Source organism: Centrocercus urophasianus, unplaced genomic scaffold (genome assembly GCF_019232065.1).
Source record: "Centrocercus urophasianus isolate 14NV4802_14NV808 unplaced genomic scaffold, USGS_Curo_1.0 seq_21, whole genome shotgun sequence".
NCBI lineage: Eukaryota > Metazoa > Chordata > Aves > Galliformes > Phasianidae > Centrocercus > Centrocercus urophasianus.
The window spans coordinates 21,923,967-21,950,089 of record NW_024884767.1 but is presented as its reverse complement, the minus strand read 5'-3'; the positions used below and the strand labels follow the sequence as shown (position 1 = coordinate 21,950,089).

Below are 26,123 nucleotides of genomic sequence, written 5' to 3'. Positions count from 1 at the left end.
AAGGATATCAACATCTTAGTAACAATTTTCCCATTCAGAAATCAGATTTAGTGTGTACATTAAGCTTCACTGTACAAGGTCGCATCAGAACAGGAAAATATCAACAATGAAATTGATTACAATATTCACTGTTACATGTTACATGTTTGTGTTATAATAGACAAGGAATTCATGTAATTTAAACAGGCCCCTATACCAATCTCTGAGACTGAACATATGCAGCGTGGTAGGTCTCAAACCCAGTGTAGATTTATACTGCAGAGATACATTTTTTCAGAGGTATACTGCAGAGCGCAAGAACAGGTTTTGTATAAGCACGAGCCCCTTAGACTGTTACACTATTAATCTAAATCATGAATGTCAATCAGAAGAAGTATTCTTTTTTATTTTCCTTGGCTGTGTTTTGAATGCTGAGCTCACTTTTCAGTGTAGATTCAGCACATCTTCATTTTCAGATCCTTTTTTCTCATTTTTTGAATAACTGCTCTTTTTTCTGTAAATGCATATGACTGTGGCAGACATACAAAATAGGATGAATATCACAGCTGCTATCACACCTAGTAAAGAAAAAGAGAAAAAAGTTAGAGGATAGTTAGAGAGGTTGTAACATCTCTGTCAGGGAGAGGCAGAAAAGAGCAGGACAAAGAGAAATCTGTAATTTTGAACTTGGTTCTCAAAATAACTCTGCCTATGTACAGCGTAAAGGAAAAGCCTCGGCCACTTTGCAGTAAAAAAAAAAGGTAACAAAGAATTAGTCCAATTCATATCTAACACTTCATCCAAATTACCTCAGACCAAACATGAGTGATTCTATCTGTAGGATGAAAGTATGAAATATTTGATCATAGAAACTCTGAGAAGCCTATTTGTCTTCAGACTGTTGAGGCAGAAAATCTAATGCTTATTACACTTTTTAGAAGAAAATCCCAACTCCTTACAATGATCTTAGGTATACTGTAGTGGGATAAAATGTTTTACATTTTGTTTTACATTTACAGAGGTCCTATTTCTGTAGTTGTTCCAATATCATTAATATATACTAGTTAAATTACGAAAATAACTAAAAGCAAAGCTCACTTCATATTTTGAGAAAAACAAAATAACATGCTGTTTTCTTTCACTCAGGACTGTGGAACGTGCTCTAACATTCTAGGTGTTCTTTGCTTAAACAGTTATCACTCTGTGAGCTCTCCTTTACAGCAGCTTTAACAATCCATTTGATAGGATAACATCCACCTGATGAGATTTAAACCAAATATACAAAGAGACTTATGCAGCAATTGCCTAACATATGACAGATTCTGGAGAGTCAGTGAATATTGGTACTAGCCCAGAATATTAGGAGAAGTGAATAAAAAGATATTTTCCACAGAACTATGTGCGAAATTATTGAATTCTAGCTCTCTCTTCATCTGTCATGATGGTCACAGGCCTTCAATCTCATAAATCGGAGTTGGAGAATTAGAAGAATTTAAAGAGAAAATGAACAGAAGGGAAGTCTTCTTAAAGTGACAGAAAGAAAGACTGATTTCCTAAAAAAACAGTAAACAGCCAGAGAAATATGAGGTTTAACTGTAAAGGGAATAATCAACAGCTTTATTTTGCAACTCACAGAATCACAGAATGGTTTAGATTGGAAGGGACACTTAAAACCAGCTAGTTCCGAACCTCCTGCTATAGGCAAGGACACCACTCACTAGACTAGGTTGCTAAAAGCCCTATTCGTCCTGATTTTAAATACCTCCAGGGAAGATTATTTCACACCTTCTCTGGGCAACTTGTTACCTCCCCTATTTCACAATAAATAACTTCTTCTTGATATCCAGTCTAAATCAGCTCTTTTACAGTTTGAAGCTGTTTCCACTCATTCTTTGGTTAAATGCCACCCCAAAATGTCCATCTCCAGCTTTCCTGTAGACCCCTTTGAGGTGTCTCTGGAGCCTTCTCTTCTCCAAGCTGAAGAGTCCTAGTTCTCAGCCTGTCCTCGCCTGTTCTTCAACCTGTTCATCAAGCTTCTTTTCAGCCAAGATATGGGTGATCTTCTGTGCTGCACACATGAACAGCCACCTCATTCTGAGACTTCTGTCAACCAACACCCACAAATCTTTCTCCTCAAGCCACTTTGTGCCCAACAAGTACCTGTGCTTTGTATTGCTCTAACTCAGGTGCAGAACCTTGTGCTTGGCCCTGTCAAACGTCATAAGATTGGCACAGACGCTCCTCTCAAGTCTATCAATGTACCCCTGGATAGGATTCTTCCACCTAGCATGTTGACTGCACCACTCATTGCTGATAGTGCACTTTATCTCAAAGTCCATGTCACTTACAAAATTTATAAATAACATCAGTCTAAGCAACTGCCGCTGAGAAATGACACTAGTCACTGGAATACTTGTGGGTATTATTGTGGTATTGATTGAGGTGTTGTCCGCAACTCTCAGTGTGTGTGACCATCCATCCAATTTCTTATTCAGCAAGTGGTCCATGAATCAAATAAATTTTTCTTCAATTTCACAACCAGGATGTTGAGCAGGACAGTGTAGAATGCATTGCACAAGTGCAGGTAGATGTTGTCAGTTGCTGTTCCTTTATCCACTGACAGTGTAATAAATCACACCAAGTTTTTCAGGCATGGTCTGCTGTTAGTGATGTCCCGTTTGTTAATACCAATCACCTCACCTATATTTTTTCATGTGCTTTTCTAAGCCTTTCAGAAGCATCTGTTACATGGTGTTCCAGGCACTGAAGAGGTGAGACTGACAGGCCAGTAGTTTCCTGGATCTCTTTTTCCCTTCTTGAAAATGGAAGTTGTTTCCCCCTTTCCAATCCCTGGGAACTGCTATAGTGTTTAAAATCTGACAAGTAGTGGCCTGATAACCTCCTCTACCAGTTCTCTTAGAACCCATGGATGGATTTCATTGTGTCACATGGACATGTGTACCTACATATTCTTTAGATGATACTGATCTATCTTCACTTACCCTATCTTGAACCCTATCTTCACCCATCTCTTACCTTTGCTTTCTTGAGCTTGAGTAGCGTGGCCACTGGACTTTGCCAGTGAGGACAGAGGCAAAGAAGCCACTGAGCACGTCAACTTTCCCCATGTCCCTCATGACCAGGCCTTCAGCTTCCTTCCAGAGAAGGCTCCCATCTTCCCTGGACCCTGTTTATCACTGGTACACCTGTAGAATTCCTTCATGTACATGGTACCTGGCAAGATTTTACTGTATCTTGGTTATAACTTTCCAATCCCTGGCTTCTCAGACAACTTCTTTGTAGTTCTTCCATATTACCTGTGCTTACTTTCACTGCCTGCAGACATTGTATTTGCCACTAATTAAGCCCACGAGCTCTTTGTTGATTTAAGGAGGTCTTCTGGCTTCCTCGCCTACGTTCCAATTTCTCAGGATGTATGCTTTTGAGCTTGTATGAGGTAGCCCTTGAATACCAGCTTACTTACTCCATTATTGCTTTAAATAAGATCAGACTGCACAATTTCAATCAAATCTTTTCTTGTCCATTTTTTTTCTCTCCATGAGAAATTCTTAATTTTAGGAATGAAAGTACCTCCTTCACATTCTACATATCATAAAATCCATGGAAATATCTGGCGATCTGTTTCTTATTAAAGAGTCACAGTAGATGACCCTTGTAAGTACCGTATAAATGCATCTTGACTGACTTAGTCAAGGTGGTAGAGTCTTCAATTATGGTTTTTTTTTTTTAAGACATTTTCATTAGACTTAATGAATATTCTATAGTTTGCCTTATTCTATTCTTTTAAACAGTACAATATGTTTAACAACAATAAATGTGAGAGGTTATTATCTTAAAAACAAACAAACATGCAACCACAAAAAAAAAAAAACAACACAACGATCTGTAACGAATGTATTTTGAAATTTAAAATCAAATTCATTGTCAATACTATTAAAATTGCAAATCCATGCTATATTACGTAGTACATAAAATAATATTTATGTGTGGGCACTTACGTAAGATAGCACCTTCTTTCTAAAACAGCAATGTATATTGTGTTTATATACACAGCTGAACTTAGAAAATGTATTTTGTGTTCTGTTCTCAGAGAGTTCAGATATTAAATTTTCAAGGCTTTTTTAAATAAAAATACACATAAGACATAAGTATTGCTGTATGAGAAAGCAAGTTACCTTGTTTAATTATCTATCCTTTTAGTAGTTTTAACACTATTGTGTAGAGTGTGTGGCTGGCCATACAGTGGGCTGTTAGGAAGTAGTGACCAAAGCAGGTCACTATAAACGACAATAAATGGCAGGCAACAAAGACTGCAGGTTCTTCAGTAACTTTATCTTTAGTAATAATGAGTGAGTGAGAAATCCTGACACTTTTACTCTGTGGAATGCCTCCAAGTCATTTGTCTTTGAGGCAGTAAAAACTCCTAATAATGAAGTGATAATGTAATGGATCAAGGATGCTACCTTTTCCTAGCCCTACTCCTTTCCTGCTGAAATAACCAATAGAAATCCAACCAATTACACAGTCAAAACACAGATTTCCTAAGTGTAAACAGACATATCTCTTTTGAGAAAAATTAGAACCTGCAATTCAGACAAGTGAATATTCTCAGGAGAGACAATCCTATTCATTGAAGGTAAAAAGCCAAAACTGTCATAAGTGTGCAATTTTATATATTTTTGGCTAAAACTGAAATTTGCCTGAAAACCCTTGATTCTAAATTATCCCTATTAACATTCATCTGAGAAGTCTTAATTTAGGCTTCAGAAACAGAAACGTGGTTTCTTCACCACAGATCTGCTGTGAGATGGTAGGTCAGGAAGACAAAATTAACAGAAGATACATACTCTGATTATCATTCAAATTATCTGAATTCATATTATTTATTCATGATTATCTGATTATCATATTATTTTTTAAGTTATAAGACATTTATCATAAACTGTTATTTAACAGACAATCATAAAAGCAAAGGGATTATCATCTTTTCTACTTCAGGAGCACTTTACTGTACATGTATTTTGCACAATTCCACTGTTAAAAAACAAGTGATTAGAAAACAATAACTGTAGATGATAATTTCCATTTGGCAAAAAAAAAAAAAAAAAAGTGCATGAGTTGAAGTTAACAGTATTTCAAACGAACAATAGAAATAATAATTATCATGTGCATTTCATTTTTAGCTGTTAACCAATACTAGTTATACTCTATTCTTATAGAGGATCTTATTCATTTCTTTCAATGTGCAGAATCAAAATAAAACAACTCAAACGATTCACTTAAGCAATGCAGATTCCATTTTGTCACGAAAAGTCTGTTATGTCCAGACTTGCTAAGGAACATTATCTTCACTTTAAACTTAGCAATGTAGCCAAAATCTAATGCTTTGTGTTAGAGCAGATTGTTCTAACATACAAAACACCTGTGGCACAACTTTATTTAATTAAAAATGTGAGTTGCTTGTTGCTTTTTAAACACTGCATAATTTTTCACTTTTTTTACTGCTTGCAATAAAATGAAAACATTTATTCCAGTTTCCTTATGCGCATAACTCCACCTCTGATTTAATTGCAGCATTGAAAGACTCACAATTATAAAAAATATAGAGAAAAAATCTCAATATATCTGGTGTTTGCTATTACCTCCAACAACTGCAGAGTCACTTCTGATTGCACGAGTAAAGGGCTCTCTCTGATCTGTTGGTCCAAAATGATCTGCAGTAAGAAAGAAAAGGAAAAAACCAGACAAATTAAAGAAAGGATTTCACAAAATTCTTGTGTTGTAAAAGGTCATATACAGCATTGTGTAGATAAACTACATGTATCTGAGTACTTTCACAGAAGTTAAGCGAATATTACTAAAATTTAAAGTAACAAAATCTGAGGGAAAGAAAGTGCATTGTTTTTCAAACTGATCTTCAGATAGTAAACTAAAGAAGAGAAAAAAAAAGTAAATACAAAATACATAATTCAGGTAATGTGTATTCATAATTTGCTTCTTATATTAGAACAAGCGGGATCTGTATGCTACCTGCAAATGAATGGGTTGTTTTGCTTAATGTTGAGTCAAGCCCAGTTAAAGTGCCACAGTTGGATTCAATGATACGCCCCTTAACAGTGATGGGGGCTGCGCTTCGGTGTTCTAGTGCAGCCTTCAAAGGAGAAATATGGTTGAACTGCACTGAAGAGAGACATCCAACAAAACCCTGGGAGTTTGCTTTCATAGTCTCCTCATCTGCATCACTGTTTTCTGTTAATCAAAAGGAAGAGAACATAATTAATCAAAATGCACTACGTGATTTAAATTGACAGAAGAATAAGTGAAAAATTAACCTGTAGTTCTCTGAATATATTTGAATTACGGCAACATATATAGATTCATTGAATCCTTTCTTTTTTGTCTTCAATGAAAAAGTAGCCAGATACCTTCAATACTGTTTTCTTACAGATGACAGTTGCCAGTCTTTTAGCTACTTTAAAGAAATGCTTTTAGCTACTATAGCAAGTTCCAAAGCAAAAATAGTCAGAGGTTGACTTTCCTCTGTATCTGTATTATGTCTGATGAGTGCCTTACCTATCCATCTGCTAGATCTCATTCATAAAAATGACTTCAATCCGAGATTACAAGAAAAAGAAAATCCCAAAAATATGATAAAAAAAAAAATCTATCTCCTACTACAATTATGGTGGAAATCTTGAAGTATGAATGATTTTCTATTATATTTCATTTTGCTCTTTGATTAATGTTGTAAGTGGAAAGAAAGGCAATATTCAAATTTTAAAAACATTAATTAGTAAAGACTTACGGAGCAGACCACTTTATTAGCTCAATCACTGTTTCTCTAAAAAGTACAGATGTTTAGGGAAGAAAAACTCTTGCCAACTTTAGTGCTTTGGCCAACTGACTTCAAATGATATTAAAAGAGTTGTTTATAGATGCCTACATCTTTTGAAAACATTATTCATATTTTTACGTATCTTCAGATCAATACTTTTTAAGTAGAGTCAAAATTTTCAGCAGTTTGTTCAAGCTATATTATCCTTTTTCAAAGAAGTCGCAAATGCAAAACAAACAAATGAATAAAGCTTTCATCCTGAATTTTGTTTCTCTATGTTCTACAGAAAGTTTTCAGATAGATAATAATCCCTAGTGGAAAATTCCAAGAGAACTATACCATGACCAGATTATTTTCCACCTCTCTACTGTTACGATGCTTAAGCTGTCTTTTTTTATGTTGTGTAATAATCTTGTCATATATCATTTGCTTGGACTCCTTTCCCCCATATCAGCCAGTTTTGTTTCAAACATATATAGGTATTTAACTTTAATCTGTTAAGTAGAAAATAAATACTCATTTGAATTTCACAGATAAACTTTCATCTGGAATTATTCACAGTGTGTTTGCAACAGACTGTTATAAAATCCTAAGAATTTAGTAGGTTTCTGCTGGTATAAATATCTTATTTTGACCAAGATTTTTGCATGGCATTTATGAAAATTGGAAATTATTATGCCTACACACCACTGATTTCCATTCATTCAATAGTGTGCGTTTTACCTATTTTATTTTGTTTTCTATGGTAAATGTGTGACAATTATGCTGTTATTGAAATTGAATTGTAAATAACTAAAGAAGTATTTGCATTGTTGCTTTCAGTTTTAGTTGGAGTATAGATAAGCAGGGAAATCACTTAAACTGTTCAAGTCCTTTTCCCTTTTTATTTACCACTGAGAATACTTGACTGAGAGAAATAGATGGTACTCCATTGAAACTTCTGTTTGCTTTATCAACAGTAGAAATGCAACAGACATTTGTTTTCTGTCACAAGTGAGAGTTCCTTCTGTAGCAGTCATTTCAGTTACTGCTAAGCATAAAACAAGGAAGGAGGGAAAAAAAACCAGGAGAAAAATTGACCATTGTCCAAACTGTTTTGCCAACCGAACACGAGGGTTACTTATCACATATAAATCCATGCATGTGAGTTTTTAAGTATTGGCTTTTTGTCTAGGATTGTGAAAGCAACGTCTTTCTTTTCCCAAATGAAATCCTTATCCTGAAATTCCTATTTATTGTTAATAAGGCTTAAAAAGATAGTCCAGCTAAAAGTTTGATGAAAAAGAACAAAGATTTTGAAATACTTCCCAGAAATCTTCTGGACTGGAATTGTATATACACTATATAATGGAAGCTCAATAAAATTTAAGGATTTATAAAATGCTTTCAGAAGTTAGTGTTTTATTACTATTTGAAATCTCAAATCACAACAAGATTTGCATACACAGAAATATTATTTTTAAAGCAACTGTTATTCAGTATTTACTTCACTACAGCATGGAAAACTTTTTCCTCAGTCTTGAAATAACACATTTTTACATTCTTTGAGGAAGCTACATAGGATATTATGCCTTGATTTGAAAGAATTCACTCAAAACCACACATTCTCTTGAAGTGGTGAAAATTCATCTATAATTCGTATCTAAGAAAAGCACATCCTTATCTCACTTGACTTGGAAAGAGAAACTAATATACTTGAAAAAAATAAAGTGTAAATAATTTAATGGGCTGATATTGAAGATGATGGTAAATCTCAGTTTTGAATCTGAATTAATTGTGTTGTTATGGTTTTCTTCCCCCGTATTATTTTCCTTGAAAAACTGTGTGTAGGGTATGTTTGGAAGTGATATTTTTATATGTGTATGAATTCACACGTGTCAGAAACGCGTCATAATTACTTAGAACACAGTACAGGGACTGCTTCAAAAATGATGCCTTCTATTTTTATAGTAGTCCTCTACTTCAGAGGTGACTGGTTAGTGAAACAGCAGAAGAAGTTGGATCTTCTCACCAATTTTCCTTTAAACTGTATTGCATTGCAACAGATGTCTGCAGAGACAATCACAGAATCATAGAATTGCCAAGGTTGGATGGGGACCTCAAGGATCAAGAATCTCCATCCCCCTTGCCACATGCTGCTTCCTCCCTTGCGGTACTGAAAGGCTGCAATGATCCCCTCAACGTTCTTTTCTCCATGCCGAACAAGCCCAGCTCCCTTATCGTCTCTTCATAGGGGAGGTGCTCCAGTCCCCTGATTATCCCCGTGGCTCTCTCCTGGATCCTCTCCAAAGGTTCTCTGTCTTTTTTGTATTACGGGCTCCAGACCTGGACACAGTACTCCAGATGTGGCCTCACAAGAGCAGAGTAGAGGAGGACAATCACCTCCCTGTCCCTGCTGGCCACCCCACTTCTGATGGAGCCCAGGATACCATTTGCTTTCTGAGCTGCAAGAGCACACTTTTGGCTCATGTTAAGCTTTTCATCTATCAAGACTCCCAGATCCTTCTCCGCAGGGCTGCTCTCAAGGACCACTCCTTTCAGCCTGAATAGATACCTGGGATTCCTCCAGTCCATGTGCAAAACCTTGTACTGTGCTGTGCATCATTAGGTTCACGCGGGCTCACCTTTCAAGTCTGTTGAGGTCACTCTGAATGCCATCCCTTCATTCCATTGTGTTAACCATACAACTCAGTTTGGTGTTGTCAGCAAAATTGCTGAGGTTGCACTCTATTCCCTCATTGATGTCATTGTTAAAGTGTCCCAAAACATAGGTCCCAAGACAGAACCCTGGAGGACAGCACTCGTTACCTGTCTCCACCTGGACATAGAACATTGAACACCACCCTCTGTCTGCGGCCTTTCAACCAATTTCTTATCCATCCATCAAATCCGCATCCCTCCAATTTGGAGATAAGGGTGGTGGACCATGCTTTGCTCAAGTTCAGGTAAATGACACCAGTCACCTTTCCCTTTCCAGCTATGCCATCACTTCATCATAGAAGGCCACCAGACTGGTTAAGCATGACCTTTCCCTGGTGAAGCAGTGCTGGCTGTCTCAGATCACACGCTCACTCCTCCTATGATCAAGCACGTTGTCGAGGACGATCCATGATCTTCCCAGGCACAGAGTTGAGACTCACTGGCCCTGGGTCCTCCTTGCTCCCATTCTTCTAAACGGGAGTGATGTGACCCTGTGATGTTCCATCTGAGTGACATGCCAATGCAGCAAACATGGAATTATGAATAAAGCAAAGGTGCGTCAATGAAATCCTTTATGAAAAAGAAATTGCACTCGCTGACATTCATTTATGCTTGATGAATGTTTATGAAGACCAAAAAATGAATGTGAGAAGTGAGGCAGGCAGTGGTGTTTTTCTGCAGTGATGTAAAATTGATAGTGTCATGAAAAACAAGTGAAGTTCTGGAAACTCATGCACAGCTTTAAGTCCAGAAAAGGAAGAGCATCTTGATTTGCTCAAATGTACAAATCAGCAGATTACAACCAGGGAACTGTACATGAAGTTGAATGTTTCAGTGCACTGAGAACAATGGTAGCAATATTGGAATATTGGAATATTGTACCAGTTTGGTCTTGCAAATGCTTATCCAGGAGCAGAAAGAACGTCATATGCAAGTTTGTCAGAACGTACTGAACCAATGAAAGGTGAAGGTGACAGTTTCCTGAATTGCTATCTACAGCTGTTGAATTATGAATTATGAGACACGATGGCATAACTATGAGCCAGAATGAAAGCACAGAATCAAAGCAGTCCATGATGAAGTGACCTGTGAATTCCTTAGTGAAGAAAAAGTTTACTCTGTAAGTAAAGCAGTTTGCACAGTAATAGGAAGAGAATGATACTTCCAGATTTCCTGCAGCCCAGGCAAGCCATCAACTCTGACAAGTATGTCATGATGCTAACTAAGCAGAACATTTGAATTTTCAGAGAACTCCCAAGACAGCAAAGAAGGCAAACTTCTCCTATAACATGATAATTCCAGGTGTCATATAAATTCAAAGACCATGAGCACATGGCCTATCTTGACTGGGCTACCACACCCAGTACACATTTGCTCTTTCTTTCTTCCATTTCTTCCACTCTTTCTTCCATCTGCTCCATGAAAAATGGACTGTGTAGTCAATATTAGCAACAATGATGTCATTGTGGAAAGAGTGGGACTCCTGAACTTGTGCAGATTTTGAAAAGCATGGCATGCAGGCTCTTGTACATTGCTGGTTAAAATGCGATTATGTGATTATGTTAGAAAATAGTATTTTCTAGCTGAGAATTTGCTCTATCAAATAGTGCTACTGTGCTTTTTGTGACTGTTACATTTTCCATGGAAAGAAATAGGAGGCAATACATAAATAGATGTCAGACAGACATAGTCTGAGACTTTAATGACTAATCAATCTTCTGGTGGAGATTTTTTTAGGTAACATTTTGCTTATCAGTAAAAAATTATTTGCAAATATCATTATTTCGTATCTTCATAGTCAGGAAAATGTTTCTAGATCTGTCATAATTTCAGAAACACTGATTTTTCAAAGATGTTACATTATTCCCAAAGGTACCCTACAAAAACTGGTAGATATTTGGATCCTGGAAATCTGCCTGATGTGCATAATTAAAACATTTGGTCTAAAATAAATCACATTAAGCTGAATACAAAATTGGTCTTTACTTGATACTGGAGTATGAAAGAATAGACTTTATTTTATAAGGAGACTAACCTTCAACTATTAACTGGAATCAAATCTTTATTACTAAGGTTTCCCAATCTGATGATAGGTAAATAAAAAGATTTTAATAATTCTAGTTTAAGATACTTTATTTTAACAAAAATTATAAACTAAGAGCAGATTGGAAAGTACAGTTGTAATCATAACTACAAAGAAACAGAACTTTATTAATGAATCATTAATGAATATTTAGTTCCCTTCGATAGCTCAGCTGGTAGAGCGGAGGACTGTAGAGGCGCCGCCCGCGGGAATCCTTAGGTCGGCTGAGGGAGTTGGGCTTGTTCAGCCTGGAGAAGAGAAGGCTGCGTGGTGACCTCATTGCAGCCTATCAATACCTGAAGGGAACCTACACCCACGAGGGGAGTAAACTCTTCAAAAGGGCTGACAACAGCAGGACTAGGGGAAATGGATCGAAGTTGAAGGAGGGAAGATTTAGGTTGAATGTTAGGGGGAAGTTCTATACAAGGAGAGTGGTTAGGCCCTGGAACGGGCTGCCCAGGGAGGTTGTGGATGCCCCGTCCTTGGATGTGTTTAAGGCCAGGTTGGACAGGGTCCTGGGCAACCTGATCTGAATGTGTGTGTTTGGTGGCCCTGCTAGGCAGGGGGGTTGGAACTACATGATCCTTGAGGTCCCTTCCAACCCGGGTGATTCTGTGATTCTGTGTGATTCTGTGTAATCAGCACCAAATCAATATTTTTCATACCCTGATTTGTTTTTAGAAAGTAATTCCTATAAATTTATCCCTTTTTACATCAAATTTGGTTACAATAATCTTTTGAAATACAGTACATGTTTCTGTGGACTTTGTGTATGATCTGATGGTAGTTTTTTTTTTTTTTTGAGAATGAAAAACTTGTTTTATAATGCTTGATTACAGCATGAAAGAAATGAATGTGAAATTTTTATAAAATTCACTTAGTCGTTTTTTGGAAACTAACTACAGATTGTTATATTTCAGTTCAACAGGACTGAAGTTTCTACCTTGATTGTGATGACAAAGTAGCTAATTAAATCTAAGATAACAACTCCCTTTCCATGTGATTAGGGTTATTATTTTTCATGTGCTATCATGGCATTTTCATCTGTATCTTAGAAAAGCCTGTGATATTCCTCTTACCTAAGATCTTGCCGAGTATGAGAGATCTGATTGCATTGAACTCTGTGCCTGAAGACAGAATAAATTTCATTCTTTCATTCTGGTTAACCTGCAAAATGGTATGTTGAAAAACGAAGTAGAATAATGAAGGTGATATTAGCTAAAATTTGCAAGAAAACAGGTGATAATTAAAATCAAAAGAAGCAAGGGGAAAAGTTTGAAAGCTATACAATAAAAAAAATGATAATCAGCTTTCTCATCTCACTGGTTATAGCTGTGTTATTGTTTACGGATCCAAACCACTTTTGTTAAACCAAGCAGGATAATTCCTCCGTAGTCATTATAAGGGTAAATAAAACTGATAAATTTCTTAAACAATGAATAAAGTTATCTCCATTTTTAAAAAGTCATTGAATAAATATATATAATATATAACTAAAAATCAAATATTACACCGTAAAACTCTTCTTAGTGTACCTCTAGAACAAATTGCCATCAAATGTTCTACTAATGCAAAATTAAACAAACTGAGCTCTAGCCCCAAAGTGCCAGTATCCAACAATTAATGAGTAAATTGAATATTTCTATTCATCCAGTGTCCACAAAAAAAAAAGTATTCTTTAATAATCATGTTCATTTCACATAAAAAGAATCAGTGAGAATAGTAGGTTTAAATTATCTAAATATTAAACAATGTATAATGTTTAATCTGAAATGAAAATGAAAATCCAAGACCTCAGATTATTAATAGTGATCACGTACTCATGAAAAACTAAAACTAAAACAATTAATGGAAAAAAATGGGGAAAATCCAACCTTTAGACAAAAGAAAAGATCCAGGAGATTGCCTAACCAGGTTTCCACTGCCCAGTATTTGTTTTGCTTTATTAATTTGAGATAATAACATATATTTCGTTTGGAAGTGAGTATTTGCTGTCACAATTTATTACATTTGTTTTAAATGTAGTGTACTTTGATGATAAAACTTCTTTTTTTTTTTTTTTTTTTAAATGAAGTACATCTACAAAAAATATTTCCTTTTCTCTGTCAATCCTCACATGTTGTAGTTGTCCATCAGCCATACTTTTGAAGTTGATGCTGCAGACATCAGGATCTTGATGACTGTCTAGCTTGTATCTGATCTGTAAACTTCCTGCAATTATAAACAGAGTAAATGTTATAGTTCACTAACTGCACAACAGGCAGGGTAGATCATATATGTCTCCTTTATTTGAAAATAAAAATTGTTTAATTTCTAAGGATTAACTCAACTAAATGATTAATGTGAGAAATGGAAGAAGGCAATAGAAAAGATAATCACTCAGGACAGTCGTGTTGGCAGCATTCTTGGACTCTGGGAAAACTAAAAACATGAAAACAGCCCAGACACCTTACTCAACAGCTGAGAATTCAGCATGTACCATTAAGCTATGGCTAAAATATCAATTTAAATGAATATAAGATAATAATCTTACCTCAACTTTAACTATTAAGCTCTCCTGTATGGCAATAGGATGCACAGCAAGATCTCCATTTGACTAAGGAAGCCTCTTGAGGTTAACACCTGATGCAGAAATCCCTTACTCCTTGATGCCAAGATTTCTTGTTGCTACAAATCCTTAGTAAATGATTAATAGCTTCCAAAGCTTAATAAACTTCACTAAGGTTATATATCAAGTTGCCTTTAAGCATAAAATCTTTTCAACATAAACAATTTATGAAGTCTTAGACCAGGACTCAACTGCACCTAGGCTATTTAACTCTTCAGTACAAACAGTTTAGGGAGTTCACTCTGAACCTCATAACTCAATGGGAGAGATTCCTCATCCATTGGACATAAGCTGTTGTCAACATCTGGGACTGAATTTGGATCCACTTCTACATAGATTCCTCTGTGAAGGAGTTCAGAAAACAGGAGAGTCCACCTTGAATCTTATTAAATTTCACTAGTATTGCTCTTGAATATTGTTTACACTGTCCATACCTGTGAATCTCTAATTAGTTAATAAGGACATAAAGAATCAAGTCTATCCCTCTTCCCAGTCTTGTTAACTTTCAGTATGTTGTCATTACACATATCACACAGGCTTTTTACGACAAAAGCATCATAGTTTTCTTATCAGAGTTAAGATGTAGAGGTACTGGAACTTCGTACTAGCTCACTGAAAGCAAAACCCTGTAAAAACTCTTGGCAGTCGCAAGTAGAAAACATTCTCCCTGATTTGTTGAGGATGCTAGTGTTATTCCTCATCCAAATCTGTATCTGGAAAAGCCACATTCTCTTTGAGCATAGAGCAAGTGTGACTGCAAACAATCTTTTATACACTCAAAGATTCAACTCAGTCTGTGTTGTGTGGTTGTGTTTTTGTTTGTGTGTTTCTGTTTGTTTGCTTTTAATTGAATCTCTTGGCTAAAAACAAAAAAATATACCTAAAAGTAAGACAAGGAAAAGGCAAGAAAAAAAGAACATAAAACAAAGATCCAATTTAAATTTTATGTTCAGTTTAAATAGTAAAAATATAATTTGACATCCGCTATGTAACGTGGATTGGCACCTGATTAATTTTGAATATGATGAGAAATATATATTGTAAATATATGTATAAACTTTCAAGAAGTATTTTATTATTTATCATTCGTAATTGACAATTCACTCTCTTTGGAAATAGAAGACATATTTTGTTGTTCAATCCAGATCAAAGTCTAAATACACACATATATGTATTTCTAAAGGATTTCCAGAAAAAAAAATAACTTTGCCAGCAAGTTATAAAAAGCAATAGAAGTTGAAATTACAGCAATAGGAATGATTTGGGGGTGGATAGCAATGCATATTAGAACTGGGACAAAAATAAAAAAAAAAAAAAAAAAGACTTAAAACTTAAAAAATTTATTTTGATATTTGGGTTCTGGGAATTAAAGTGAATCAGAGATGAGAGCTATGAGGTTCATTATTGTTTCGAAACAGTCTAGCTGAAAACTCACCATTTTTGGATAAAATGACAGAGAGATATTCCTTGTAGAAGGAGCTGACATAAAGCAATAAGCTTGGTGTCCTTGTTGTTCGGAAGGCAAATGTAATTACTTCCCTGTCCAGAGTCATATCAGCATAGAAAGAAGAAGCGTGAGAACTGGAATTTTTATCAAAGGTGTAGTATTCTTGAAAACTGTATATCACAGAAGTGCCAGTCCCAAAATAAGCAGAGATCTCTGAAATGAAAAGCAATTCCATTTTTAAATATCATTCATAATGAGAATGAAATTCTGCCACAGAGGAAAAAGGACAGAAAAAAAGAAGTACATTAAATTATTGTGATAAATATATTAACACATACATAAAAAGGATTAATATGTAGAACTGTAAAGAATAGCAAGACTTCTGGGGCTAGAAAGATTTCTAGGGCTAGAACTGGAAGACAGTTTCATATATGTTTTAAAGATCCATTGTATTAAGTGCTTTTATTGTCTGGTTTTGAATATGGCATCTGCTTTTTAATATGATTTGTTTATTTATTGTCTGACATCCTCAAATCCACACATTTACTCATATGTATTTTCTACAGAAATATGGATGCAGGAGGTTAATCTCAGAACTAAACTTGTTTGCACTTGAAAATTGTTCAGGAAAAGAGACTGGTCAGATGAAAGAAAAGAAGAATGCAACCAGGATTATGATCTTTTCAGGTATTAATCACACAGAGAGGGCAACTGTGTGTGTGCAGCACCTCATGGCAGTTTCCTAGTAAAAATAATTTTCTTACCCTATAATGCTTTCAAATATTAAGAAAAATTATTGAAATTGATATAACATGGCTCAGTTCCTTTGAAAGAATATATCAAAATTACTGTAGGTCAACCCATATATTCAGCAACAAGACCCACTAAGCCACAGCAAACTAATAATCATGGAGTGTAACCATTAACCTCTTCTCTTTGCTGAAAGCATATCATTTTTCATCCATGGTATTAGCTTCACAGTGAAAGACATGGAAGGAATTAGGCCTTTATTGAGGTGGCAGTAGTCATGGCAGTAGTTGCTAGGCTGATGTGCCCACAAGTTTAGAGGAACCTGAAGTTATAGCATTTAAACCACAAAGTACTTTGCAGAATGCATTCAATGCATGAAGGAAGAAGAAATTTTTAAAAAATAAGAATTGTTTGCAGATACTGTAATTTCTAGATGGACTTCATTCTTAATGATTTTTAATTACCCATGTTATAACACCATGAGCAAAGAACTTCTCTAAAATGGACAATAGTAATAGTAATAAAGTCTTAAGGATTTTTGGTTTCTTGATTTATTTTTTAAATCTAGTTTTTTTTCTGCTGATATTCTAATTAGTCTTTAAGACTTGAAAAGCAGAAATCCAAAAGTTTGTTAAGCATATTATTGCTATCTGAATTAAGAAATCAGATAATAATTATGAAATTATATAACATTAAAGAAAGCATACTGGTAGGTATCTGAAAGGTATAGCTTTTTTAAAACAGAACACGTTGAATGTATCTCCAGAAGACAGTGCTAATAAAACACTTACTGAACACATTCAGTTGAATGACAATATTAAGTATAACAAACACATTGAAAGCATTTAGATATATCTTTTAAGAGCAGTAGAGACCACATTCTGCTGCTATTTTCAAAACTGATGAAGCTGGAAGTCAGGCTTGCCTTTCTTACAAAATGGCCCAGCATAGGCAGAGAAAGTGCAGTCACAAGTGAATCCACTGTATTTCTCTGTGCATTTTCCACCATTGTGACACAAGTTACCATAGCTGCTACAATGTCCAGGACACCCTGGTTCAACTCCTGGTGTTATCTTAGCTCTCTCTTCCAGGTCAAGGGCTATTCCATTTAGCTGTAATGATCGAATACATCCCAAGAATCCTTTCTGCCGGGATGCTGTTCCACCTGAAAAAAAAAAAATTCCATATATTTCTAAACATTCGTGATAACAGGTGTGTAAAAATTTATTCATATTTTATAGCTCTTAAACAGTTTAGCACAAATTTCAGTCTCAAAGAATGATAGAAACAGAATTGTAGGGTTTGAAGGGGGTCATCCAGACCAACCTCCCTTCTATAGCAGGTTCCTTTCAGTGAATTACACAGGAATGTGTCCAGATGGGTTTTGAATATTCTCAGAGAAGGAGATTCTGTAGCTTCTCTTGGCAGCTTGTTCCAGATTTCTGTCACCCTCAATATAAAAGTTTTCCTCATGCTCATATGGAACTTGCTATGTTCCAGTTTAAACCCGTTGTCCTATGTTCTCTTGCACCACTGAGGAAAACCTGGCCCCATCTGCTTGGCTTACACATATTAGTAATTTATGAGTAATGATAAGATTTCTTCTTATTTTTAACCCTAGGCTGATCAGACCTTGATTACTCAGCCTTTCTTCATAAGGGATATGCTCCAGATCCCTCATCATCTTTTTGGCTCTCTCTAGAAGTTTCCTGTTTATCTTGAGTCAAGAAACCCAGAACTGGACACAGTGCTCGAAATACGGGCAGAATAGAAGGTTACAACCACTGACCTACTGTAAACACTCTTTTAAATGCAATGTGGAATAGCACTGTCTTTCTTGGTCACGAGGACATATACTGCTCATGATGAATCTGTTGACCATCAAGAGCAATTCTGTCCTAAGTTATTTCAACATAATTGTAAAACCCATGAGGGACTTCAAGATACATAGTGCTATAACGAATGCTACTTTGTTTTAATATCGGGACATTCAATAATATTCAATAATCCAATAATATTCAAGGAGGGAAAACACATAAATAAAGAACAGAAAGACAATAAAAACTATCAGAAGCAAAATAACAAAATTACTGTTCTCCAGCAAATTATTCACCTAACATTATCTGAAAACAAACTGGACAGCTTGATTACAGATGTGTCAAAATTTTTTTTCACCTCCATAAAAGCAGTAGGTTTGCCAGAATCTCAAACTATTTGACAAAGAGAGTCAAACACCTTTTGTCAAATAATTTGACAAAAGAAACATTTGGTGGTTAATTATTTAGTAAAATTTACTGTGAAGTACTACTATCAATACAAATCAGTACAGTTTTCAATAATTTCACAGAGAAGGATTATTTAAAAGAGAGATCAACTCACACTCTCATTACCATTAAAAAACCATTTCAATTTGATTTTGCCAGAAACACCTGTAGAATTTCTTCATCTTCCTTTACATATCAAATCTGGTATGTTCAAACTGATATATTTTCAACTGTTTATATTTGCATGAAAATAAAACTGGAAATAGAGCAACATAATTTATAGGTACATTAAACAGAAAGTTACCAGTCTTTTTAGTGTTTTCTAGTTCGTTCTTATAAATTTAAACATATTTTAAGGCTCTTACTAACTTTGCAGCAGCTAAAAACATGGGTATTTTTGTTGAAAATTACTCCTCCATACTTTTAACCAAAATAAAATGATTTTGAATGATTTAGCCTCCATTTTTTCCCTTTATGCTTTTTTAGCTTTACTTCTAAGTTCTGATTGCAGTGTAAAGAGGTTACTTCTCTATTTTTTTCCTAACAATCATAGATCTGTACTTCTCCTGGTTAAGTGACATCGAAGAATAATCTCTTTATCTCATTTACCATACTAAATAAACACAGTCTAATTATTTCATTAAATGCATTAGAAAAGGGCAGAAGACTATATTTCTTAGTTGTTCTTCAAACAAACCTCAAAAAAAGTTTAACTGAAAATTTACCTGGTAATAAGTACAGGCCAAAACAGTGAATTTCTAATTTCAAGACAGAGCTACATCTCAACGGATTTTAAATGAAGATTTTAATCTCATTGCACAAACTTCTTTCAAAAGACTCACTTTGCTATGTTTTTTCCATGCTACTTTTTTTTTTTTTTTCTCCTGTCAAACTTTCATAATGGCAATTAGAAAAGATTCTGGTGAATGAATGCATACCTACAAAAAGCTGGCTGTTGAGTTGCAGACGAAAATGCCCATCAGGTGGAGCAGCATGAGACTTTTGAGGAATTTGATCTACTTGTAAGGATGCCTCTTTGATGTTTCTTTCAGCTTTCACATAATGCCACTGGTTGTCATTCAAGAAAGTAAGTGACTGTACTTTAACTTCATTAGGTCCATTTCCAACATCAAATGAAAAAATCACTTCATATGGAGCTAAAAAGAACACATCAATATTTATATAAACATTTAAATTATTTTGCAGTGATCACAAAAAGCATTATACAGTAGGGCAAGTTTTAGTCTAAGATCTAGAAAATAATTTTACCTGAGAAGAGCCAGATCAATTGGCAGATATATGAATATTGACCAACCAAGTGACTTTTGCTAAATGTGAATAGGCAAAGAGTTTCTCTGCAGCAGAACTGCTCTCATGGAGTTATTTACCAAGTCTGGAGACAAAGCTGGATTTGCTCAAACATAAGTGGAACACCATGCCTTTGGCCGTGTAAAACTTCATTAGTTTCACAAAGACTTTTCAAGACTGTCCCATTCCCTCTGGATGGCATCCCTTCCTTCCGTTGTTTTAGCTGCAACATTCATCTTGGTGTAATCTACAAACCTGCTTAGGGTACACTCAATCCCATCTCTGTGGATGCCCCATCTCTTGAGGCATTCAAAACCAGGCTGGATGTGGTTCTGGGCAGTTGGATATAGTGGTTGGCAAACCTGCCCACAGCGGGGGGGGTTGAAACTAGCCTTCTGAAGTCCTTTCAGGCCATTCTACTATTCTTTGATTCATTCTGTGCCATTCATTCTCTGTCATTGATAAGGATACTAACGGGTAACAGTTCCAAGATTGAACTGTGAAGGATACTACTGAAGCATAATCATATATGAAAAGAAATAATCCTTAAACATGGGATTACCAATAATCAATATTATAAAATATTAAAAATTTGAATAAAGGACTAGAGAACTGAGAAATTCCTGTTAATCTAGCAGAAAAGCTCTCATTGTACTGCACTACAATCCAAGAGAAAAGAAAGATTAGAAATAACTGAGGAGAATTAAAGACTGCAGATATTTAAGAACATAGTATGCTGGCTCCTGTTCATCACTGACCAAAGTGTTACCTTCTGCAGTGAGGTCTTCTAGGCAATGCTGAAGTCTGAAAAAACAAATTCTTCTCTGAAGTCACTAAATGAGCCTATGAAATTGCATATTAGAATGACAGATGAATATTAGTGGTAACTGTGTTTCGGAATAGTGCTTTATGGCTGAGAATCTGTTCCCTCAAATAGCATCACTGTACTCCTTTTATCTGTTGTAGTTTCTATGACAGTAAACAGGAAGCATTGTTTTCAAAGCAGCTGAAGTAAAATAAAACATAATGTGCAGTTAATTTTAAAGCAGAACTTCTTCTATTATAAACAGATTTCTTTTCTGCATAAAAATCATCAGAGCTCCATAGAGAAATAAGAAATAATGATTACCTAAAATAATTTCATTACTGAAGTGAAATTTGGGAAAATTCTGTGTCTTTTGGACACATGAAAACTCAGTCTACTTGTACTGTAAGACAACAGAAAAAAAACCCAAACATTAGAACTAAGGGGATAGAAACTATGTGACTGGGTAAAAAGAATTTCTGCTGAATGCTACCTTCTGTAGTGAAGTCTTATGATACTTCTAGGTAATGTTGGAATGAAGTCTGAAAATACAAATTCTTCTCTGAAGTCACTAAATGAGCCTATAAAATTGCATATTAGAATAACTGATCTGGTAAATAATGTGGCTGTTTAGATTTTAAACGTAAGAAAAAAACCTGGAAGACAGTTTGAAATCAATAACAAAATAATGGATTATATTAGCATTGCTTTAAAAAAAAAAAAAAAAAAAAAAAAGTAATCTAGATCTAGGAAACCAGTCCCAGAAGTTCCAAAGACTTAATTATAATTATAACCCTATGTGCTTCTGGTGGAATATGATCAAAATATATAAAAAAAGAGATAAATACATTTTATAATACTTTGAGCAACTCTGATGCAATCAACAGCACTACAAGCTTAGAAGAAAATTAGCTTTTAAAACTACCATGGTCAATCTACCTTTGGAAATTTTGCCACAGGATATAGAGAGATGCTGACTAAGTTCTAAAATATGTCCTCTTGTGATGAAGAACCAGGTCAAAGAGCACTTTGTGGGTAGATAAAGAAGCTCTGTACTGGAGCACAGCTATTCTGCTGTAAAAATGTGTTGTGGTCCCTATTTGCCTTTATGTTAGACACAAATATTCCAAACACTGTGGAGACTCTTGCAACCCTAATGCATTTGAACTTAGGCAGAGCACAGGCACGGACTGGCAAAGTGGATTGGAAGATGCAGTCAAAAGCGATCGTGGATCAGCAGCTAACTGTAGCTAAAATGACTAACAAAAAATGCAGTCAACAGGACATGCTGAATCATTTAGAGTACCAAGACAATGTTACATGCAGAAGGAAAAAGTGATTTCCAAATAATAATAACAGAATACAACAACTGAGCTTTTTCAATAAAGAAAAGATAGCTTTCCACTCATACTGAACAATAAGTTGCAAATTTGTGTGGTAGGTTGACAGCAGCTTCAACTAGATCTTTTTTAAGCTACTTCTATTATAGATCAAAATTATTAAAGTATTGTGTTCCCTACACTACCTTTAATGACTTTTTATCTCATTATTACAAAATAAGAAATAATCCTTCCATGAACGCTTAGGTAAAATATTTTCTTGGACTACAATTTGAGAATATAACTTGCAGTCATATGAGTAATACAGGTACTTAGAAAACTTTCAGAGATGAACTAACCTAGTTGCTTTGAAGAATTATCTGTGCAGAACACTACAGGAACTCAGAAAAAATTTAAAGTTTTGAGGTTTCTTCATTTCTTTGGGGGAAAAAAAAAGAAAACATAATAAAAATGATAATGATTTTGTCTTAAAAAATAATTATTCTGTGTTTTAAAATGCAGTTAGTATAAAAAAAATTATGTTTTTGTAGAAGCTTTCTAGAAAATCATGTATGAACTGAAGTATTTATAATGGTTTATAAAAACTAACAGATTTAAAATTCACTTTTCCTGATTTGATTATTGAACTGTTTCTTTTGTTTCGGTAAAGTTGGGCTTTAAAGATTATTTTGTCATAAATAAAAGCATTAGATATAAAGATGGAGAACAATCAATAAAATGCTAAGAAAAATTTTGTTAGGAAGTATGTAATGCCATATATTAATAATATATTAGTTTTAAATCATTTCTACCATGTCCTCATCTGAAACACTGAACCTGAAATTTTCATCATTGTATTATTATACTAATCTGTGAAACTATTAATAGCATATCAAGTGTAAGTTGGTGAGTTAAAATCTATTCCATATGATTATATGGTAATGTCTAAATGAATCTGTACAATAAATTATGTTAATAATGACTGATATTGCCTTTAGTACAAAGATATAATTCTGTTTTCAGAATAAATAATACGGCACATAAAAAAGAATAGTTTTTGAAGTTCACTCACTGAATTATGACCTTCTCTGGAAGTGAAGAAATGTTTTCAGGTTTGATGAACAGTGTAATAAAGTTTTGAATTATGATTCAAATGCTGAAATAACAGGCAAATTCAGCTTTCTCTAATGCCTTGTTAGTCACAAGTCCACACATGCACAAGTCCACAAAACCACAATATATAATACTTTGCACAACTGAAGGATACTTATGAAGGAATGTGACAAATGACATGAGTTTGTCTGCATATTATTACCATAAAGACAGAGTTGTGCTATCTTGTCCACTGTCCAGAAAATCCAGAAAAATTTATTTCTTAAAAGAATTTTTTTAAAGTTTCCATTATTTTGAGTTTGGAAAAGAATCAAAAATGTCATGGAGGAACGTTGTTATTGCTTCAGAGAATTCCCACTGAAGTTCTGACCTAGCATATTTTCTGTATTGCGTGGCACCGAGATTATTATCCTAGTGTGTTTTCACCTATTCACAGAATTTTAACAGAAAGCAATTAATGGTGAACGTGTTAAAAAGCACTAATGAAAATAAGGTAACTTCAGAATATGCTTTGAGACTGAAAAGAAAAAAAAGCATTAGAGAAGATTCTATAATTAAATTGTAAACAAATCAAAACAGAAAGGGCTTTTTTGCTATTTTTAATAATGCAACTAGTTAACACTGGTAAAAAAAACCCCAACATTTTAATTTTTAATACAGATACACTAATGTTTATAAAGTAATATTTTGTATGATTAATATGCATTATACACATATATTTATATAATTTATATCATGTTCAAGAAAATATTTGAAGTTGATCAGTAAGAAAATGAGACATAAAGATAAAAGCAAAGGGGCAAAACAAAATGGTATGGGGAGAAATGCCAAAGCTACATCAGGAGTAATAAGAGTAGTAAATCTAAAGAATGTATTTTAAATATTCCCCCATTAGTTAATTCTTACATATTCAGATTAAAATTTAAAATAATAATATGAATAATATTAATAATAGTAATTAAAAACAAACCCCAAAACCTTCAATGTAGCTACTTACAATACAATTCTATCCTTATGAAGTCTTGAATTCCCAGGTTTTCTAAAAACATTCCAGAGGAAGCAGTAGTTTTAAAGAAAAACGATACATCCGCGCTGAATTCTCCATGGAAAGTAGGGAAATGCAGATAGGACATTTCTGTATTGAAGGATGCTGAATTCCAAAATGCTCCTGGTTGTCAAAATGAAAGTTGAAATGATACACAAAATGTTGACCTATATTGCCAGTACACATTTTGTAACCATTCAAGTAAAGGAAAGTGCCCATGTATAAAAAGGATTTTCACTGTTCAGAGCACATATTCACAAAACAGTGAGACAATACAAGAAGTTAAGGTGCTCTGTTCTGGCAACCAGAATTCAGTAATGAGAAATTAAATGCTTGGTATCTCAGTTAAGGCCTGACTTTTTGGGTACAAACATCTGAATGGCTTTGAATGAAGAACTATCAGTCTTGAATAGCTTGTATGAATGTCAGTATCTGGAAAAGGTAGACAGAACATTACTTTGGATTTTACTGAAAAGCATTTACAACATAAAGTTGTGATCAATATGGGTTCATAAAGGGAAGTCCTACATGAGTTATTATCTCTTTCTACAATAAAACTTAGCAGATGGTGAATATTCCCGAGTTTTGGTAAGGTCTTTGATAGTATCCAAGACTGTATCTGGGTAAATTGTCCAACTGTGAGATGAACAGGTATCTGTTACACTGGATGGTGAACTGACTGAGCTCAGAGTTTCATACTGAATCGAGAAATGTATATTTGGTAATCAGTCACTAGTAGTGATCCCCAGAACTCAGTTCTGGAGCCAATTCCTCCCTTTTCCCCTTCCCCCTCTGCTTCACCTGTACCTCTCCCCTTTTCACTTTCTAAAAGAAAGAACAACTGATGAAATCTACCTGAAATTCTGCAAGGCCTCACATCATATTGTCATCTTTAAATTAGAAATATACAGATTCGATGGGTGGACTATTCAGTGGACAAGAAATTGACTAAATGGTCGCCATTAATTGATTAAATGGTCTACCAGAGCGTTAAATGTTGTGGTTAAATGATCTGTATCCAGGAGGACAAAAGTGATGAGTAGTGTTGCTCTGCCTTGGGACCGATATTCTTTGAAATTTTTGGCAATGATCTGGATAGTGGGATTGAGTACATGCTCAGCAAGTTTGCTAATGACGCTAAGTGGAGTGGTGCAATTGATACAAAAACAGGAAGGGATACCATTCAAAGGGATCTGAACAGGAGTGAGAAACTGGCCCACAGGAACCTACTGAGGTTCAACAATGACAAGTGCAAGATGCTGAACCTTGGTCAGGGCAATCCCAGCTTTATGTACAAACTGGGAGAAGAATTCGTAGAAAGCAGTCTTGTGAAGAAGGACTTGCAGGTTCTGGTGGATTAAAAGCTTGATGCAAGCCAATGATGTGCCCTTGCAGCCCAGTAAGCCTACTTTATCCTCGGCTCCATCAAAAGTGGAGTGGTGAGCAGAGTGAGGGAGGTGATAGTCCCCCTCTGTTCTGCCCCTCTGGGGTTCATCTGGAGTACTGCATCCAGGCTGGGATCTCTGGCTGTGGGACTAGATCCAGAGGAGAGCCATGAAGATGATCAGAAGGCTGGAGCACTTATCCTATGAAGAAAGGCTAAGGAAGCTAGGCTTATTCAGCTTACAGAAGAGAAGAGAATGGGCCGATCTCACTATATTCTTCCAGAAATTAAAGGGAGCTTATATGCAGAAGGTAGACCAACATTTTACAAGGTCTAATAGTGATAGGAAAAGGGAAAATGGTTTTAAACTAAAAGAGGAATGATACCATATTAGGACAAAATTCTTTACTTGCAGGGTGGAGAGACACTGGCACTGGCTGCTAAGAGAAGTGGATTCCTCAT

At 35.1% G+C, this 26,123-nt stretch overlaps 1 protein-coding gene across 1 annotated transcript in view; it reads right to left on the bottom strand.

The window, feature by feature from the left end:
• Window positions 1-423: 423 nt before the first annotated feature.
• The window catches only part of CNTNAP4 (contactin associated protein family member 4), a 116,133-nt gene continuing 90,433 nt past the window's right edge, over window positions 424-26,123 (bottom strand). Inside the window, exons 14-22 of the mRNA XM_042822922.1 lie at window positions 24,230-24,400; window positions 19,626-19,844; window positions 17,349-17,588; window positions 15,662-15,886; window positions 13,696-13,829; window positions 12,698-12,785; window positions 6,031-6,249; window positions 5,643-5,714; window positions 424-557 (exon numbers count right to left, since the gene is read on the bottom strand). Coding sequence (XP_042678856.1) covers window positions 424-557; window positions 5,643-5,714; window positions 6,031-6,249; window positions 12,698-12,785; window positions 13,696-13,829; window positions 15,662-15,886; window positions 17,349-17,588; window positions 19,626-19,844; window positions 24,230-24,400 — 1,502 coding nt within the window. The remainder of the gene's footprint in view (window positions 558-5,642; window positions 5,715-6,030; window positions 6,250-12,697; window positions 12,786-13,695; window positions 13,830-15,661; window positions 15,887-17,348; window positions 17,589-19,625; window positions 19,845-24,229; window positions 24,401-26,123) is intronic.